General features: G+C 36.4%; 1 protein-coding gene across 1 annotated transcript in view; it reads right to left on the reverse strand.

Moving 5' to 3' along the window:
• The window catches only part of GRM8 (glutamate metabotropic receptor 8), a 353252-nt gene that overhangs the window by 124604 nt on the left and 208567 nt on the right, over window positions 1–20081 (reverse strand). Inside the window, exon 6 of the mRNA XM_050893816.1 lies at window positions 8669–8869. Within this exon, the coding sequence (XP_050749773.1) occupies window positions 8669–8869 (201 nt within the window). The remainder of the gene's footprint in view (window positions 1–8668; window positions 8870–20081) is intronic.

Genomic DNA, 20081 nt, shown 5'->3' on the forward strand with positions numbered 1-20081 from the left:
TACTAAGATAGGATATTGAGAGTCCATTTGGATAGGACTCCTAGGAAGTCTTGCATTCTTAGCTGCACAGTGACCCAAATGCAACAAAACTAAAGAATATCCTCCCAGTTATGCCCTATACTTGTTTAAGGCTTGCTTCTGGGACATGACTTCAGTCTCCTTTGGATTAAAGGTTTAGAAGTCAATTACTTTATTTCTTTAGTGATCATCTGAATCCCAGACTAATATGAAAAGTTTGGGGGAAGTACCAAACTCCAGTGTTTCTACTGTCTTCATCTCAAAGCAGAGTTAGCACTGCTGTGTTAAATATTTCTAATTCCCTTCTGGAACTGTTCAGAGGCATAAACCTCTTCCCCTTGACTTAACATAGAACGGTTGTACCACACCCTTTTACCCTCCAGCTGAACTCCTAAAATTTAGGCAAGTCAGCATCAAAGATAATCATACCAGATAATAAACCTCACCCATTGTAATTGGTGGGTCTAAGGAGGAAGCAGTGATTGGTGTGTAAATTTTGATACAGTAGTTAAAAACACGTCCAAATTTTCATACTCTGAAATGTAGCTGAGTATACTCTAATAATCTTACCTTCACATAAATAGCTCAACTATCAGCAAATAAAACTATATTCAAGTAGAGTACCAGTCAAGCTGATAATTTGTTAATAGAGCTGTAATTAACAGAGAGAAGCACCATTTTCAAATCCATCTGGCTGTGTAGGCTCGTATAACTTTGCTTAAAAGAGTTTAGGCTTCCAAGTGTAACTAATAATAAAGAGTATTCTGTATTTCCTGTATTCCAAACTATTTTTTTTATTAAATGCTAATGTAATTATAAAAATTAATAACCTAAAGAAATTGGTACAAATTGAAAAATGTTAATATGGAAGCCTCACTAATGAATCATCATTTTGAGAGTGTGCTATGCACAGAATCCACAGAATTGCAACTAAAATCTTTACTGCAAATTATTTTACCTTTAATTATCAAATGTTCAACTTTGATGATAGAGATAACAGGAGAATTGAGAGAAACAGTCTCTCTATTTAAAAAAGAACGCCACAGGAATTTGTGCATCAAATCAGTTTTGTTTCAGGCTTACAAGGGAGAGATTTGGCTAAGACTATGGGGAGCAACAGTTTGGGTCCAATCTGTTCAGCATAAAACATAACCTGCTGTGTGGCCAAAATGATTGGATACCTTAATCCTCAGGAATAACAGTAAATGCTTCCTCTGCTGGAGTAAATTAGAGAAGCTTCTAAGATAAACTATCTTCTATATATTTAATATTTCGTACTATTAGAAATGCTTTAACCAGCCTTTGAGAAAATCTCTCTGACTCATAGCTGCTTGCAGAAAAACATACAGAAGTAGATGAGTTGCTATGGTGCCTAAATGCTAATGGACAGGCTTGCTCTCTGGTAGCCTTTAAAGGTATCAGCCTTTCCCATCCGTGATATGGAGAACTAGACACTTACTGTAGACTTCACCAGCTACTGAAACTGAGGGAAACCCATTTGTCTGTGAGGGAGGAACTGAATCCCATCACTTTCCTCTTGGATGTCGTGTTTAGTTTGCTCGGATTCTCCCTGTTTTGCTTAAGACCTTGGTAACAAGGTCTAACATGTCTAACCTGCTCTTGAATCCAGTACTGCTTTGACTATAGGTCTGAACTTGGTTGATTACTGCTGAATACAACATCTCCCTAGAGTAGAAAACTAAATAGCGCTGTCTGATGATGTCAGCAATGTCTGTTAATTATAAATTTATTCTCTCCTCACGATAATTCCTGCCCTACAGTATTAAGTCTACCTGATTTCATTGTCATTCCCTTTAACACAGAGAAATGCTTATTTTCCTCCTTATATGAGAATGTAAGATTTGTCAAGGTAATTTCACTGACAGTGACCTCCCTGAAGAATTGCTCTATTTTTTGAGTTTGTCACTTATCAGCTATTACCAGTTAGATCACTTTTTACATGAATGAACTATAAATGCGGCTAATTTATACTACCAAATACCCTTAATAAAATCCTTGTGGATTTTTTTCCCTTGATATTCTCTCTAATGTGTCTATTTCATTTTATAAGTAAAAGTTGTTGTAGGAAAATGAAAAAGGCTCATATTATTCTGTTACAGAGGTACTAAAAAGCAATTCATTTCCCCTCGTGACTGTCCTGCTGGCTTGTAGAACTGTTGTCTTACCAAAGGGGTCATAAATCGACACATGGAAAAATTAATAACTTGTACAAACTTTCTTACTTGATTTGATAGATTTAAGAGGAGATTTTAAATTTAAACATTTAAGTTAGGAAGCTTGTCAAGGTATTCTTTTCCTCAAAATATGTGGCACGTCTTCTTCCTGTTAATAAAGGTAATAAAGATATCTGAAGGGCTTAGTAACACCGCAGAACTGCAGCTGTGATGTTTCTTACAGTGACTAAAAGGTAAAAAAATACATGCAATATGGATCCAGTTTCTTTGCACTCAGATACCTTTTCACTCGGAATGGCAAGGGTTAGTTTGTACTACTCCTCACTATTGCTTGAGTTTTTTACTTGATCATATTAGAAAACTGTACTCTAATATATCTGAATATCCTCACCTATCAGGAGATGCAAATCAATTTTCATGGGTAATGAGGGTAAATCCTTTATCACCTTCCTTTGCATATTAATTATTGAAATACTTTATGAATTAGACCTTGTTCCTCAAAACAGAGAATTGACCTCAGTCACGTTCTACATAATGAATTTTGTATGCGGAGCATATACATTGCTCAATTAATCAGTACTTGAGATCTCTGCATAAACAAAAGCACGGCTATAAATTGTACTTACTTTTAGTTTCTACTTTCTAATTTCACACCCAGCATTTTCATAATCTCTGATTTTAATCACATGGATTCATGAGGTACCTAAGAATCACAGCAGCTCCAGGCTTTGCCTGCTGCACATGCTTACATTATAACCATATATTACTCAAACCCATTAAGAGTGATTCAGACCACTGTGCAATTTTAGTTTCTTGTATAGCCACCTGGATTAGTTCCATTAAAATAATTCGCATGCCAAAGCACAACTTATTTGAAATCATCCCCTGCTCATCCCCAATAATAAATTAACAGAGGTAACAACTCCTTTCTTAATTTAAGATAAAGGTACGGGAAACTAGACGTCAGGATTCTTTATTATAAATGGTCTACCATAGCCCCAGTGCATTCACAAGCCAAATTAGACACCTCTGAAACCATGACAAAAGTATGTGAAAAGAAAGAACTATTTTGAATTTGGGATTTTATGAGTTCAGGTCTATGTTAGTGTGAGCTTTAGCCATGTTTTCAAACATTCCTCTGTACCACCAAGACTTTCAAAAAAATTACATGGAATTATGTCATGTGATTAACTTATGACAGAACAAACATCACAGATTTTAATAAAACTGCAGCAGGTATTCCCCCTTCCACTCCCACTTCTGCAGCTGAAAGCAGTATCTTTCTTTCTTCAGCAGAGTACAGATTAGTGAAACTAGAGTTGTTACCACAGTGAATCCTAGCAAGGTCAGCAGAGTTCAGCCCTTCCCAACTCATTGTTAATCTTGTTTGTCCCTATCTGATCTACTCATCTGCTATTATCCCTATTATACTTAGTTTTTAACCCTATCAGAATATGGTACCAGTGGCATCGTATGATGCTAAGTGTTTCCGACAGTACAAACCTCTAAATTATGAACTGACAATAAGAACTCATAACTTTAAAAATCACAGATGTGCCTAACTTCAACTATTTCAAAAAGGGTTTTTTCTCTATTAGTAGTTGTAGACTTGAGAGTTGGGTCTTTAAAAATCTGAGTTAGGAGCATAGCTCCAGTACATTTTAAGTGGGACATTTAGTTCTATTGTGCTTAATGCCTTAAAAAATGTCAAGACTTATCAGCCTCAAAGGACATAATTTTAAAGCTTCTGTTCTAATGATAAATAATGATTTGAGAATGCAAATTTTGTACTCAGTGAAAGAATAAGAGGTGTCAGCTTTCTTCAAGAAAACATTTAAAACAATCTGAGCTGAATATCAAGTCAGGAGAATTTTGCACAGATTGATGTCTTAGCAACTTCAAAAGATAGCAGGAGAAGATGAATTTTGTAAACGACTGATTCCACAATAACGATTCTCTGGAGGCTTCAAAATTCTCCATGAGAAACCCCATTCTTCATTTTTTTAAAAACTGTCCTCTGTAGATACTGCTTTCACAGGAAAAAATATTACAATGTAAAGTGATCATTAATTTTTAGTTTACAAGTGTCAACACCTTAGTTTGAGTTTGCCTGCTGGTTTCTGTTCTTATGTTCTCGTTCTCTGGTATCATTCTGCCCTCTCAGGATGACATTTTGCGTCTTTGCTTTTTAAATGGGGCTGATGCTGCATGCAAGTGTGTGTGTGAGTAGCCAAAATTAATCTTTTCTCAAAGGCATTTAATTAACTTATCTAAAAACCAAATAACAGCAAGGCTTACTACTCCACTCAGACTATAAAATTAGTTCCAGAAAAATAGAGTAAAGGTAACATATGTGCATTTAATATTGTAAAGCAAGGGTAAGTGATATACTTTTCTTTCTTTCAAGTCCAGTTAGGGCTATAGAATCACAGCACGGCTGAGGTGGGAAGGGACCTCTGGAGATCACCTAGTCCAACCCCTCTGCTTAGAGCAGGCTTAGCTAGAGCAGGTTGCCCGTGTCCAGCTGGGTTTTGAATATCTCCAAGGACAGAGACTCCACAACCTTTCCAGGCAACCTGTTCCAGTGTTACTGTAGATTTGTCACAAAATCCCAGCAAGCAACATAGTTGCTTTACTTTGTCCCAGAGAAGACCAGAGAAAAGGTTGCACAGTCAGACTCAGAATTTATTTCAAGTCTCTTCTTCACCAGGAGGGGGAAGTGATGTTGCAGTGACCTCCTGCAGAAACAGGCAACATTTATCTAAGTATTGACAGCAGAGGGGAGTCAGTGCTTCCACCTATTCTCTGCTCCCTTCTCACTTATCCCTGCTCACCTAAAAAGATGTCAAAGTAACAAATATCCCTGTTCACCCACAGGATGAGTAGCCCATCAAAGCAAATAAGATGTCTGTTTGTATGTGTGATAGTACAGGTCAAGTTTGACCCTTACCATTATGATTAAGTGAAAGACTCGTATTGTAATATCTGTAAATATATTGTGTCATAGTGTGTGATGTTTTCTCGATATTTATCCCTGGAACTACTACAGTGTGTTAATGTAAATATAAATACAAATACATGACTAAAGGCAGGCAAAAACCAACTACCTTATACTAGCTATAAATCTATACATAGAGAAAGAGTGAAAATCTTTCAAATGTGGCACCTTTATTAAAATAAGAACATCATAAAGTGACAACATTTGCTTTTTGCCTGGGAAAAACAAAGATAAGTAGGAGCATGAAAATTCTGAAAGCTCTAAGTATTCTTTGATGAAATAGCCAGAAGGGCTGGTTATGGTCTACTAGCAGTGACCATCAAGAACACAGGGAACTAAATATGCTGCATCTCAGCACACTGGCTTTATATTTTCCTGTTGTTTAAAAACTTTTTCAATGTACACAGCAATAGCCTGTACCAGTTACATGTTAGAGGTTTCTTTTCCTATGAAATTAAATTAATTATTAAACTGCCCATTATAAATGAAAAGCAATTGTTTTTAGACACCATACTTTGCAAGCTGTCCTAAGAAAAACACAGGCAATAGTAAAACAGGAGACTACACTCAGCAGTAACTCAAATCTCATGTACAAATAAATTTCTTTATTCTTATTACAAATGAAGAAGTTCTATCCCCTTTAAAATCATGCTGAACTGTGAGATTTTCTGCATTTAGCATACAACTAGTAGAAGAATAAGCTGAAACAAATGTCGCGTCAATTACATCAGTACACTGCGCTGGTCGTCATGATCACCCTTCAGCCATGAAGGTGTCATGGAATATTACACAGATGAATCCTTCAGGGGAACAAATCTTCTTCATAATTTGTAAATAAAAATAAGTAAACAAAAATAAACATATTTCAAAGTGATTACTTGCAATCAAAAGCAAAACAGTTACTCCAATAAACAGAAATATGTATGTTTTCTTACCCTTGCAAATACCCTCCATAAGGCAGGCAGATGTCCTTCATAATACAGGTCATACTTTGTGAGGTGAAACCCACTAAGTTGAATGTGACAGCATATTAATTGGACTTGCACCCACTCATTACTACCTTGGTTAAGCGGGATATACTGAATTAAGAGAGATGACAGCTTGGTTTAATATGCATAAGGGTAGAATCATGTGGGGAAACTGATATTAAATAAAAAGAAAAACTGCCTGTCTCAAAAATGCCAGTTACTTCTTGATATTAGAAATCATTATCATCTTGAAGAGCAGAGGCTTAATTCTAAAACAGAGGAAAAGCTGTTGAAGCAGAAGAAAAACTTTTTTACTGTGAAGATGATCAAATATTGGAACTGATCGCTCAGAGGGAATTTGGGAGGATTTTCCATCCTTGTATATTTTTAAAACCTAGCTGGACATGGTCCTAAGTAACCTGATTTGGCTGATCTTGATCTGAGCAGGGGGTTGGAGTAGGTGATCTCCAGAGGTCCCTGCCAACTTCAGCAATGCCGTGATCCTGTGATAGTTAGAATAGAAAAATGCTGCCTTGAATGGCTGTAAAAGCCAGGGTTTTCCTTTCATGTATCAGTTCACTTTTAATATACTACATTATTAATGATTGAACCTAGGATGCATGTCAAAATCAACACACAGCACTACTGCCAACTCCCAGCACAGGAGGTCTGGCAATCTATGTAAATACTCACCTCTGTAAACCAAGTCAGGCACAGTGACAGTGCTGTCCTGAGGAACAGGAATTTGGGATTAATAGGAAACGGCAAAGGGGTAAAGACCATCCTCTGCTTATGCCTCCCAACGCAAGACTGAAAAAGAAATATTTGGGCCTATAACATACCCAAAAAATTGGTACACCAGTACATCATGTGGACTAGCCTAGCATAGGGAACAGTTAATATATCCCATGGGACAAAAAGTTAACCTCACAGAAATGTTGGGGGTTTTTTCTCTTTCTTTTTTCTTTTTTCCTCTCTTTCAGTAAATCATTGGTTCAAAAACAGATACTTTTTCATTAGTGTCCAGAATGCTTTATCCCACTCTTTCATCTCCCCTTGTTGCAATACTTAGAGTCAGCCAGAGAAATCATGACAGGTATTGATGAAGTACAACAATCTAGTGAGAGAAAGGTTTTGTATAAAATGTACAGCTTATCTTTTTATGCTAAACTTTCATGCTCACCAAATGAAAATAGATCACTTTGTGCTTTAACAACACAGACCCAGAAGAATATCTACTAGAAAAGTAGATAATTATCACTGCAAACCTTACAATATGCTGCCTACCTTTGTCATCACAACAATATTTCCCATTTGCCAGCAACATATTTTGCTCCAGGTTTTCTTTAAAATCGCTACAGAATCATTTACATTCCTTTTATCTTTATATTCCTGGAGACAGGGATTCCCTTTTCATGCAAATTGCATCGGAAGAAAAAACTGCGAACGACAGCCAACATTCATATCAACCAAATGGTCTGGTATATTACCTAAAGCAAAAAAAGCTTCCACTTGGAAGCTAAATTCAAAATGACCTTGTGCTTTTTTCAAAAAGGCTGGCAGCTGAGGTCATTCGAATAAATTGTGATAGACAGTGCTTCTCTCTGCATAGTCAGGAGGCATGTCTAGTATGTGAATTACCACCAAGTTGGGAAAAAAACCCAACCAAAGTACAGCAAAGAACATTGTTCCATTTCTTTGTGAAATGACGGTAAATGTAGTCTACAATAATTATAACTTTAATGAAATAATGTAGGTTTTCAACAACTTTATTTCGCTATCAAGAATGTTCTACCCTTTTCAATTCTACATTCATAAATTAATCCTGTTCTTTATTTGCCTCTACTGTTAACAGCATAAGCATCTGTAACTACATTTCGCCAGCAGGCAGATCCCAGCTGCATAGAATATTATGTAGTGTTGTTTAAAAATATATATTGTAGTTGTGTTAAAGCTCACTAAATCACTGAGTCAAAAACAATGAAATGGAAAAGAAGCTGGAACTGCTAGTGAGTGTTTTAATTGAGATTTAAATATGCAAATTGAAAGCAAACTCCTCGGTCTTCACTTTTGTAAGGAAATTGTTAACAGTAATTTCAGAAGGCAATTTTCAAAAGGGTATTTTTTTCAATTCATTCTGTTGCAAACACATAAGCAACCTCTGTCAAAGGATTTTAATCTGTCAATAGGTCTGCATGAGTCCTCAACTTGTTTCTATAATAGCACCTTTTCACTGGAATATTTTGATCGACAGGTTCTTATTTTTAACATCTGTCTCTTTTGGGAGCAGCTTAATGTTAAGATGAAAAATACACCTGGGGTTTCAAAGCAGGTGGAAAAACTCACAGTTCTGGTTAAATGAGAACTGCTTCTAATCCTGTTTTCCACTGTGCCTTAAAGTATCCTATATAAAGAAGAAAACACATCTTGTCACTTCTGAAACATTTAAAGAAGAAAAAGGGGGGAAAAAACCAGTACATGTAACTTACCATTAAAGTTTACTGCCCGGATATAGCTAAGCAGTTCTTTACCATCAATTGTGCTCATCCTTGGACATAGACCAATATATCCAGGACAGAGATCTTTATGCATGTTGTGTAGTGCATAGGCCATGGAATATACTGCATCAATTACAAACTGAACTTTTCCTTCTTGCTCATAGGCTGAATCTCTTGCAATTCTTTCTAAGCCTAAGGAAGAAAGAGAAAGAGTCAGTTTACTTCTGTTTGTGTGTATGTATGTGTACGTGCATGAGTATTTGCGTGCAAAAATTCACAGTAGAACATAAATAATTACAGTCAGATTGATAGGTAAAGTTAGGACTCATCTATCCATCACCTAAATAAACAAGACAAGGAAAAATATGGCCATCTGGTTTTGCCTCTAATCATTGTACACTGTGCCAGGTATATAAACAGTATGTTGAGTTCTGGGCTGGGAAAGAGGACAGAAAATTTCATTACAAGAAAAACAAGTATAGATATATGTATTTCTGCAATCTAGTTGAAAAACTCTCTTTCCACCTTATTGACTTTCATTCAACAGCTGTTTATTTTTATTTATAGGACACTTCTACAGCAGCCTGCCATTCTGTCTCAGATAAATTTAAGGCTACCTTGATTTTTATCCCTGTCTATTGTTTGACAAATATTATTTAAACATGTCGGGGAAAAAAGCTGAATGCTTGCCAAATGATGTGGCCATCTGTCTCCATATTGAAAAGTGCTTATTCTGAAACTTTTTTTCCTGTATTTACTAATGAATTATGCTTCATGTCGAGAACCATGTACTGTCTGCTATTTCCTACAGGGACATTTTTCCTTCAGAGGGAATACAGAGCAAATCAATACATTATGAAATTTTTATTCTGCAGGAATTGCCCACATTAATCATCTATATCCAAATCCAAAGAACCTTTTGCATTCGTAGGTGATAGTACTAAGAGGAAACGTTAAAAAATAGAGTTCAGGAAAATTATATTTTAAGCAGACAACCAACATGAAATCCCATGCCCTATATAGGAATTCAGCCACTGATTTCAAAGGCTCAAAATCTTCATTTACCAGGGAAAGAGGGCTCTGCAGATCTTGATGTGAAATCTGCCCTGCTGAAATCTACAGTCAAGTTCCTATTGACTCAGAGAACACAAGAATAAATACCTATCAGATTAACAACTCATTCAGTTTGAAAATAATCTATTCACATTATTTAAGACTATTTAGAAATGAACCAAAAGTTTATGCATCTTTTTTTTTATTTTAACATGCTATATCTTATTTTTTATGTTTCTTTTTTATCTTTAAACACAAGTTTTTATCAGTTCAAGATATCAGTTTTGTTGTATCCAAGTTTTTAAAAGTGCATTGTTTATGCCTGAAAATATACTGTACACAAGATCTTTCTTTAGACAAAATGTGCAAGCCCATATGACATGAAAAAAAAAGCCAGGGAGTCTACTCAGAAGCCCTTCTTCTGTTTGCCTGCTGCACTTCAGTGCCACCATCTCACATTACAATGATAATGTATGAACAAATTTGTAATCTGACAATCAGTCAGTAGTGTTTTGTGCTTTAAACATCCCTGAGCACTGGGAGCGATAGATAGCCTTGAAAAATCATGATGTGCTTTTATTTCTCCTCAGGGATTAGTTAAAAAAAATTAAAATCACTACCTCTTGAAAAGGTACTAACCATTTGGAGAGGAAAGCATATAACTCATTTTTGTGATTTGTTACAAGTAACTTCATAGACACTTTTCAAGACATGCTATCTAATGATTGGTAAATAATAGTAAATAGTGTGACTCTACTGCAAATAAAAAAACAGAAAAACTTTTCCTTGCACATGCTGGAAATTACACAATTAGTTGCAATGCATTGCCCAGACATAAAAGAAAATGTGAAGGATGGAAGAGATAAAGCTTAATTAGATTGCAATTTTATTAACTCATTTCATTTGGGAACTAGCTTCCAACAGTAAGTGATGGGTAGAGCTCATGATCCCCACCTTAATTGTTCCTGCCTTGTTAAGGACTGCTGGACAACAAGTGAAGGACAGGGTTTACAGAACTGCTGCAGGCACACAGCAGTCAATAACCTGTATGTGCTCCCCAGAGCTTCCACATCCTCTAAACAGCATGGTCAGGACAGGAGGAGTTTGAAGGAGATATATCCACTTTAATTGCCAAGATAAATATAATTCCCCTCACATATCAGGCGGATGGATGTGTATGTTGAAGGGTGGGGGGCTGGTGAAAGACAGAGGGGATCATTTTCTGTAATAAATGCTAAGTCATAAAACACTAAGAGTTGCAAACACTTAAGCAAGTACATTGTACTAAGGGGTACAGATCTTAAAAGGGGGGAAAAATCAGTATTCTACTCCCCTGTGTTATACTGTAGTTTAAACTCACATAGGATTTGCATAAATTTCTTCCACAGCATAACATTTTACCTTTACTCTTCACAGATATGTGATCATAAACTAATTTATCATATAAATTACAGAGAAAAAAATGAATTTATTGGGACTGTATGTGTCTCCGTACATACAAAGGGGTGAGGAACAACACAGAATTGTCAGTTGTAAACCTGTCAAACCCAGAAGGCAATAGACAAGAGTCCCTGTGCTTTGCATAACTAAAAAAACCAACAAGTTGGATTAAGTGCTCTTTCTTTTTGAGGTTTCTCTTCATATCCTTGTTCTAGAATTCTCAAATATCTAAACAAATAATTTATAAAGATGACAAGAACTCATCAACTTAAATTACATTATGCTGTCCTAAATAAATGTTAATGTATAGCAGTAAAATGATGCATATTGTCTAAGCCATAACTATGGTCAGCTCCTATGGAGATAATATTGCACATTTGGAAGACAAGATTATAATTTTTTTTTCAGACTTGTATATCAAGTAATAACAGTTTCATTTGTAGCTTCACTCTCAGCTCTACAAGGCAAGATTTTACACACACTTGAACCACTTGAACCACAACCACCACACACCAACCCTCCCTATTCTGATCTCCAAACAAAGGAAATCCAGGGAAATGTGCCATGGTGCTTTCCAGCAGGTCTTCCAATCCATCTGTTGAGAAGTGCAAGCTTGTGGGGAATTTCAGCAAGATGTCAAGACTTTCCCTGACCAATGGAGAAAATACATAGACACGTGTACTAATGTTGTCATCTTGGGCTAGAGAAGAGCTAGGAGAGGTGTAACGCTAGCCCAGGAAAAGTGTCAGCTGTTGCTGGCTCCTTCCATTTGAAATCTCTTTTGGGAACCCTAGAGTGAGCCACGGGAATGATCCTATAAAAGCCTGTACAGGTGAAAGAGTTGCTAGAGCTACTCTTGCACTTCCTGAGCAGGAGTGACAACCTGGACAGTTGCAGGAGGTATTGCTTCCATACCTTCTAATCGTTTCCCCCTTTGTTCCTGTCGTTCCTGTGCTGCAGAAATAATTATGTATCCTGCTCAGGATGGTGGAACTCAGCTGTGACAGAGAAAGATAAGGAGCATAACAGTAGGAAGGTGAGATGTGGATTAGGTGGATAAGGGGATGTGGCTGGGGCTACTAGTCTGGGGGGGAAGGCGAAGCAGGTGACATTGTCAATTTCCTAGGTATGAACTGGGAATCAAGAGATTTCAGGGAACATAATTAAGAGAAATTAGGCCTTTACAACAATAAATTAAAATGTATCTTAATTAAAAACTTAATAACAGCATACAGTAAGTAAATAAAGACTAATGCAATGTAGCTAAGATAATGAATTCATACCTGGGTGACAATATCACCTGTGGAATACAAACAACTGTCTTAAACAACCAAAACTTAAGTTGCTGATCTCTCCAGCAGGGGACTAATCTGCTAGGTGATAAATGTAGCATAATTCATCTAAGTTTTAGAAACCATGTTCTTAATGATGATTTTAAAGCATATGGAGAAGTAACTTCTGCACGCGTGTAAGACCATGGCAACAGGAAAACTTCAGAGTAGAGTTCCTAGTTATTATTCTCTTAAGAATATAAAAAGTTCTAAATAAGGTAAATGGATATACCTCTTTTGTAACTTGTGATATAGGGAAAAAATACTTATTTATTTAACTGCCCTGTTTCTGGAAATTGCCAGTTCACCTAACATTTCTGAGCAATCCCGTTCCTGCTGTCTCACAAATCTTTCTGTTTCCATTTAGCATTATTGAAAGCAATTTATGTAAAAGTGCAGCCTACATTATCTCTCATTATTATTTCTGTAGTTTCAAGAATCCATCCCATATATCTAGTTAAAATCTTAATTTATGCTACTTGAAGACCAAAGGTCGAAGTCAAGGACCTTGTATACAACAGCTGGTTAGAGCTTCAGATTGGAACAATGTTGTGAGGGTGCAGGGTTTGAGAAAGGTTTTGGGCACTGGCCAGCTTTGGGAGACAGGAATTGGGCTCCACAGTTTAGAGGATTAGAGATATGTCGTATGGGGATGCAGTGCGCATGGGAATAGGATCCTAATTTTGACAGAATAATCATCATAAGTTCAGGTTCCAAGCTTAGAAAAATAGTGCAGTTAGAGACAAGAAAGTAGGAACACATAACTAGAGCTCCATGTAGGAAATAGGATGCTTCAAGATGTCTCCTAATCTCTAGTCAATGGTGGTTTTTTTTCTTATCTATCTCCTTTTTTTTTTTGGTTTTGTCTAGGACTGATTGGAACACAACTGGCCAGCTCACTTTTCATTTTCAGTTCAAATATTGACTCAGTGTAAGCCTTCTTCCATTGTTTTGGGGTACTAATTCTCAAAAGCTTATCAAAATCCACATTAAAAACTCAGAAAACTTCCAACTTTCCTCTCCGAAAACTCTCCGGTGGAAATTATAGAAATGTTTTTTTTTTAAAAACTCTCACCTTTAGTTGTTGCAATGTTTCATAGTCTTTCACTTAGTTAAAATGGAAATTACTTTTTCATCATCATCTGGTAGGGTTACATCTTTCATTTCACTAACCTGAAAATATTAATGTAATACTTGTGATTTTTCTGTGCAATTATTGATACATCTAGCAATGGACTAATATTCTATGTTTGCTTGAAAAACTCAACTGCTGACTATAGATTTCTATTTATACTATTGTAAGCCACTTATTTCTATGTTTGCTATTGCTTGATTTATGTATCTCACTCTTACGGTTGGTGATTTTGGTCAAAATCAGTATTTATCAGGAGAAAAAAAACAGCTTAAAAAAAAATACCAAGACCTGCATGTCTTGTCCTTCAGTTGGCTTTGCAGTGACAGAAGTCCTACTGTAAGAGGGCCAGGGATCTCCTAACCATGGATTTGTCACCGGCAAGGAAAGATCCCTTTCCGAGAGCCTGTATTCTTCCCTCCTTTCACATTCCTATCCGCTTTTCTGCCACCCTGTCCCCTCTCACATGTGCTGAGTGACAAATCAGCTCTTTTATGGACTGTGCTCTAAATAAGGGGAGAAATCTTTCTGGGGTAACGGTGGGAGGACAAGTTATGTGGAGCAGGGGAGAAAAATGACAATAAAAATTATTGTGAAAATGGTAACAGGCAAAATGGTTACTCATGAACAGCTTTTATTCTATTATTTGCTTCCCTTTACCTGCCTTTGTTACATATGCTTGTGCATAGTTACTGCTTAAAGACAGTTGGTGCATCTGTGCAACTCTTGGGGTTTTTTTCCAAACTTCTGGTTTGACAAATCTGGATCTTGGATATCTAATAACATTGTTTCAGTTCACAGTTACAATTCACATTTTTTACTCACTGCTAAATTATTTATCCCCATTACTTGGCTCACAAAACGGTTTTACTTAAGCTGCACTTGGAAGCAAACGAAATCAAAGATAAATATTATTGTGTTGAGATTGATCTTTTTGTGCGTGCCAATCACAATCATAACTAAATCACAATAATTTGTAAGCAGGCTCCCACTACTCTTCAGCTCAGGCATGATAGTCCTCTATTTGTCAGAATTGGTTAGAACTTCCCATCTTTGCAGCAACAGTTTTTTCTCAGAAAGTTGACATCTGTAACTGTAAGCCATTTCAGCGGGCTCAGCAGGAAACACCAGGAGCATATGTTGCTCCCATTGAAGTCTTCTCAATTATTCAGCTGTTTTCCTCACACATTGTAGAGTTTGCTCTCTCTGAACAAATAATGCAGTACAGATCATCATCTTCTCTTACTCAGACTTAAGGGGATGATATACTTTTATGGTGGGGGAGTTGAGTTTTCTAATAGCTGCATAGTAACTATGATGTTTGTTATGTGCATGAGTTAGTTCGCAGAAAGCATCACAAAACCTGTGGCTCCTCTGTAATAGTATGGTGTCACTTTAGGAAGCAATTCAGAGAGGAAGTTAAGGATTATATCAATTTTCTCAGCCATTCCAAAAAGAAAATTGAGAATGTAGAAGCAATGATAGTGAAATGAAGCAGTTTGACCCTCTATCCTCCAACAACTGACAGATGTGGTTTTGTGGCTTAATGAACTGGTATTTGATGTAATTTTTCTGGGGTTATGCCTCTCTACACTAACTCACACACACACACAAAAAAAGAAGACAGCTAGACCAATTAGTGAAAGTCTGAGAAAGAAACAGTTTTTCAGTCCCTAGAATAATGTGGAGATTTTAAAATACTTCCTACCCAGAACTAGGCTGAAACCTCATATTTTTAAAACACTTTTCAAACAGAAAATAGCAAAAAGAACATTTCACATAAGTGAATATGTTTCAATCACCATAAATGAGAAACTAGCTTTTTTTGTTTGCCTGGTTCTTTAAATGAAGTACCTTAAAAATTCTATCCCTTCCCACAAATATTTTTCATTGGAAATACCATAACATTTTTCCTGACCTTCACAGTAAGTCGGAAATTTGTTTTGGTAAAACACTTCTAACAAATGCACAATAGTATATATCAAAGTGGAATTAAACCATTATTCTAGTCATATTGGGTTTTTTGTTCCTACTACTGTATGTGACATTTACTAGAGTGTATTCTCTTAGAAAAACAAACTGAAGTTGCATTACTAATAGATTCTTTTTTTTCCTCATTTCTGTGCTTTGAGAGAGTCCCCAACAGCAGTTTGAATGTTGTTACCAGAGTGAAAAACTCCTTTTTCTAGTTAATGCCTTCACATTAGTTAATTATAGCTCCTTGAAACAGTGTATAGAGTTGGAGAACACAGGCATCCAGAATTCTCAAACATTTAAAACCTGAGTCTACTACATCTAACGGCGGCAGTATTGTATAAAATACCATCTTGCTAAGCCAAGATTTGCTGTGATGTATATGTTAGGCTGAACAGTAATGACTGCATTCAAATAATGAGCAGACACCGTTGGATATCGTTTCTGCAAACCACACTAAGAACCGCACCATGCATTTAAAAGAAAAGGTGTATCAAAAATACAGTGGGATAAGCAATATTTCTTTCAGGCTAGTCAATATCAATAGAATTGCCCATGTAGGAATATATTATTCAGTATGGACAAAACTTTAAGCTCGGTATAAGTTTTAAAAAGTAACATGCCTTTGTTATCAACAGATTGCAGCTTTGAAACTGCAGGCAGAGCATTACCAGTGTTACTGCCAGAAGATTCTTGCCCTCTAAAAATGGTGCTCTGGCAGAGATCTGTTCGCCTATACTGGTTCACTTTCTAGCTACGTCTGACAACCTGAGAGCATATACCCACTCCAGAAATACCTGCAGAAAAAAGGAAGACATTGTAGAAGTTTAAATAAAAGGGAGAGAGACTGTTGCATTACTAAGCAAGGAGCCACAGCAACTAATAAATCTGACATCACAATAGGTTTTGTTAGATTTTCTCCAGGTTTTATGCCAAAGAGCAACCATGGTCAAATTTTGCAAAGCTTTCTTTATAATTCATTCCATGCATTTTGCAAGTTTCCTAAATATTTACAAAGTCATTTAAATATTACTCAAGTCCCCTCTTGCTTCTTCTGTTTTTGTTTTAGAAAAGGTACTGAAGTCAGATTCACATCTCAGTTTTGCTTGAGCCTTATACTTCTGCAAATGTTGTACCATATATCATTTAGAAGTACTAGTGCTCCACTGTCTCTTTCATTCCTTTATATTTCTAGTTTTAGTGTGTATCAAAGTAAAGCAGTTGATTTGATTCTATATTACTATGGTATTGCACTTTTTTAACCCTCTATATCTATTCTGCTTTACCTATAAAAATAAAAATCTAATGCAGAAGTAAGTTCAACTTATATATTTGTCAGATTTAAGATTTTATTTTACATATATCAGTATATAGTAACAAACAAAATTCAGTTTCAAATGTAAAACCATGAGTTTTACCATTAATTACCATTCCCTAAATTCTACAAAAATAGGGAATTTCAGCCTCAAAAGTTGTCAGTTAGATTTGTGAATAAGGAATGTTATTTTACCAATTTTTGACCCAATCAAAACAGTACAGAAAAAAAAAATTAATTCTGTTATAAAAAGAGGTGTGTTTGTCATAATTAAACCATGTCAAAAGTTTTATTTGAGCTTTCTGAACAAAATAACATGAAGATAAAGGAGAAAACTTGCTCACTGTTTGCTAACACAGAGATCTAAGGACTACTTGATCAAAGATATTTTAAATGTTGTTCGAACTTTAACTCTCAAAGTTAAGTCAACCTTTTTGACTTTACCTTGAATTTCTGTACCCATAAACATAAATGTTTTCATTAATAATAGCAGATAAAAGAACGCAATAACGTGGAAGCATTTGTCAGTCTCCATCCTATTTCAACTTCTGTAAAGTCTATGAAAATTTACCACAGCTATGTATCCTGTTCATTTTATAACTGGGATCCAAAGACATGCTAAGCAATTCAGTCCTGCACCCCAGTAGCCTAGCACACTCCTTTAGGTATGTATGACAAGCAAGAACACAAAATTTTGGAGAAATCCCACATTTCTTTATCTCTCAGAATAGTGTCAGTATATAGGTGAGTGTCAGCATGAATAAACAACCAAATATTTTGCTGAATTTCTCAAGTTTAAAACAAATCAAAAAAAGGGGCATCTTTTCAGATCTTGAGGTGAGTATGTAGACAGAACCTGCATTTTCTAACACGGATTACCCATGGGAATTTCTGACTATGGGAAGAAATTGCTAGTGTACTAGTCCAGGCACATAGGTGGAAATAACTGATATCACTCTAAAACCCCACAGGCTGCAAGCACTTCTAATGCAGACTTCAGTGTATAACTACAAGGCCTATAGCAATGGCTGTCATAAAGAGAAAACATTCAATACAAGCAACTGAATTTATTCAATGTCTGTTAGCATTTAATCTCAGAGGACCTTCAGTGCATAGCAATGTATAAAAATCCTTTCCTCTGCTTATTGACCATGAGAGCTTTTAAGTTTAAGCTTCAGACCAGAAACTCTAGGGACTTTTGTCCTCACAAGTATTATTTTTAGCTACAAACTTGATTGAGATGCTGCTTAAGAGAGGCCTTTCTTGCAATTGGAAAGCATTTGTTGGAAGTATAAACAGACATAGAGGTATCCAAGCACATAATTTTCTTAAGTATTTGTGGCCACTATTTGGTATGAGTCTGTCTGGGGACTAAAGACTTAAGTTACAGCAAAACTTCACCAAAAATATTGCAACATCTGAACTAGTCATATTAACAACTACAGAGGTTTAAGCATTTTCCTTTAGTTTGGTGAGAAGGTCCACAAAAGCAGACTAATTTAGGCTGCAAAGAGTTGATAGTCAGCTATTTACCAAAGAAAAGACAAGTATCAGTTTGAGATGTTATTACGCCCCTTTCAAGACCTATAGATACTTGTTACTAATCCTTCTGTAGGAATTTAAGGCCTCTTCAGCTGAGCTGATGGAAAGACCTTTACGTAGGAAGCCCTTCTCTGATATCAGAGAGCTGGGCTGAATTATCTGCTCCTGCATCAAATGACGACCATGTGTGATGGATGTCTGTTCTGGCTTGGCTTGAAGTCTGCAAGCTAAGGGGCAGCAACATCCCATTAGGGCCATTTCTGCAATGAATATTTGATAGCTTGTTTATGCAGAGAATTTAAATATAGATTTGGAATGTATGTGAATTCCCACTCAAACTAAGTGTTTTGATGTCATGATTTCACATCAAATATTGAATAACTTTTGTTGCTCCTGAAGAGGAGCTTTCCTCAGCTTGTGGTATTTCCTTGCAGTCAGTTGCTTAGGCAGGATGCATCTCATGCAGCTTTAGTGATCTAACAGTTAATTGTCTAACCTAAAGAAAGGTTTTTTTGTTTCCAAGGAGAACACTCACTCACCCTCTCTGAAAATAAGCATTTAAGAAAACAGGTAAAAGTGCCCTCCTGAACTGACTTTCTTGTGTGACTAGCTTAGACTACATAGTTAACTCCTAGAGAACAAGTATTATGCAAGATAAATCCCAACTAAAAAAAAAGGTGAGTCTTTTGTTAATCTTGAATTTAAACAGAGTTCAATGAACAAAACATCCCTTTTGTCAAGCCTTGGATAAACTCACTGTGGTGTCCAGCATTTCCTTGGAGAATGGTTTCTCCTCCACTGTTTAGCTTCTTTGTCCCCACGTACTCCACTCACTCCCGGGTGTCGCTCCCTTAACCCAAGACCTGAGATTCCCTCAACCACTCATCCCACCCCTAATGTTCATCCTCAGTGGCTTGTATTGTTTTCCTTTGCTTACTCTGTCATCATCCCAGTGCTCTTTAATCACTTTTTGTTGCAGGTCTGTGTGACAACTTTGCAGTCCTCAGATGAAGCCTATAGCTAGTATAAAACAGCATCTCACATACTATCTACTGTTTAGTCAGCTGCTATGGGGATAGAGACTCACATCCAGCAGAACAAAAATTCAGTTGTTATGTTTTCTTACAGTTGTTGCAAGAACTGACTATAGCTATGAGAACATATGTCATATTTGGATTAATTTACAGGGCTGCATGTTGCTGTTAAGGAGACAATTATGCAAAAAGATTTCAAGACAAATGCAATGAAAACCAATATAAAATGAAAATAAATGTAATAATAAATCTTAAAATAATTTCACTATGAGTTACTACTGGGTCTGTATTCACAGTATCAGACTTCCAAGAGGAAATTTTTGGAGCTGGACCAGACAGAAGGACGCATGATAGAGTTCACATGTGGAAATAGAGTGGCTTTTTTCAGGAAGAAACAGTGGGAGGATTTTTTCAACTGCAACTGAAAAGGAAGGGAAAGAAAGAATACTTTTCATGGCAAAGGGACAACTACCAATTTAAGCATATATGTGGTGGGCTGACCCTGGCTGGACGCCAGGTGCGCACCAAAGCTGCCCTATCACCTCCCCTCCGAAGCTGGACAGGGGAGAGAAAATATAACGAA

This window comes from Gymnogyps californianus, chromosome 1 (assembly GCF_018139145.2).
Source record: "Gymnogyps californianus isolate 813 chromosome 1, ASM1813914v2, whole genome shotgun sequence".
NCBI lineage: Eukaryota > Metazoa > Chordata > Aves > Accipitriformes > Cathartidae > Gymnogyps > Gymnogyps californianus.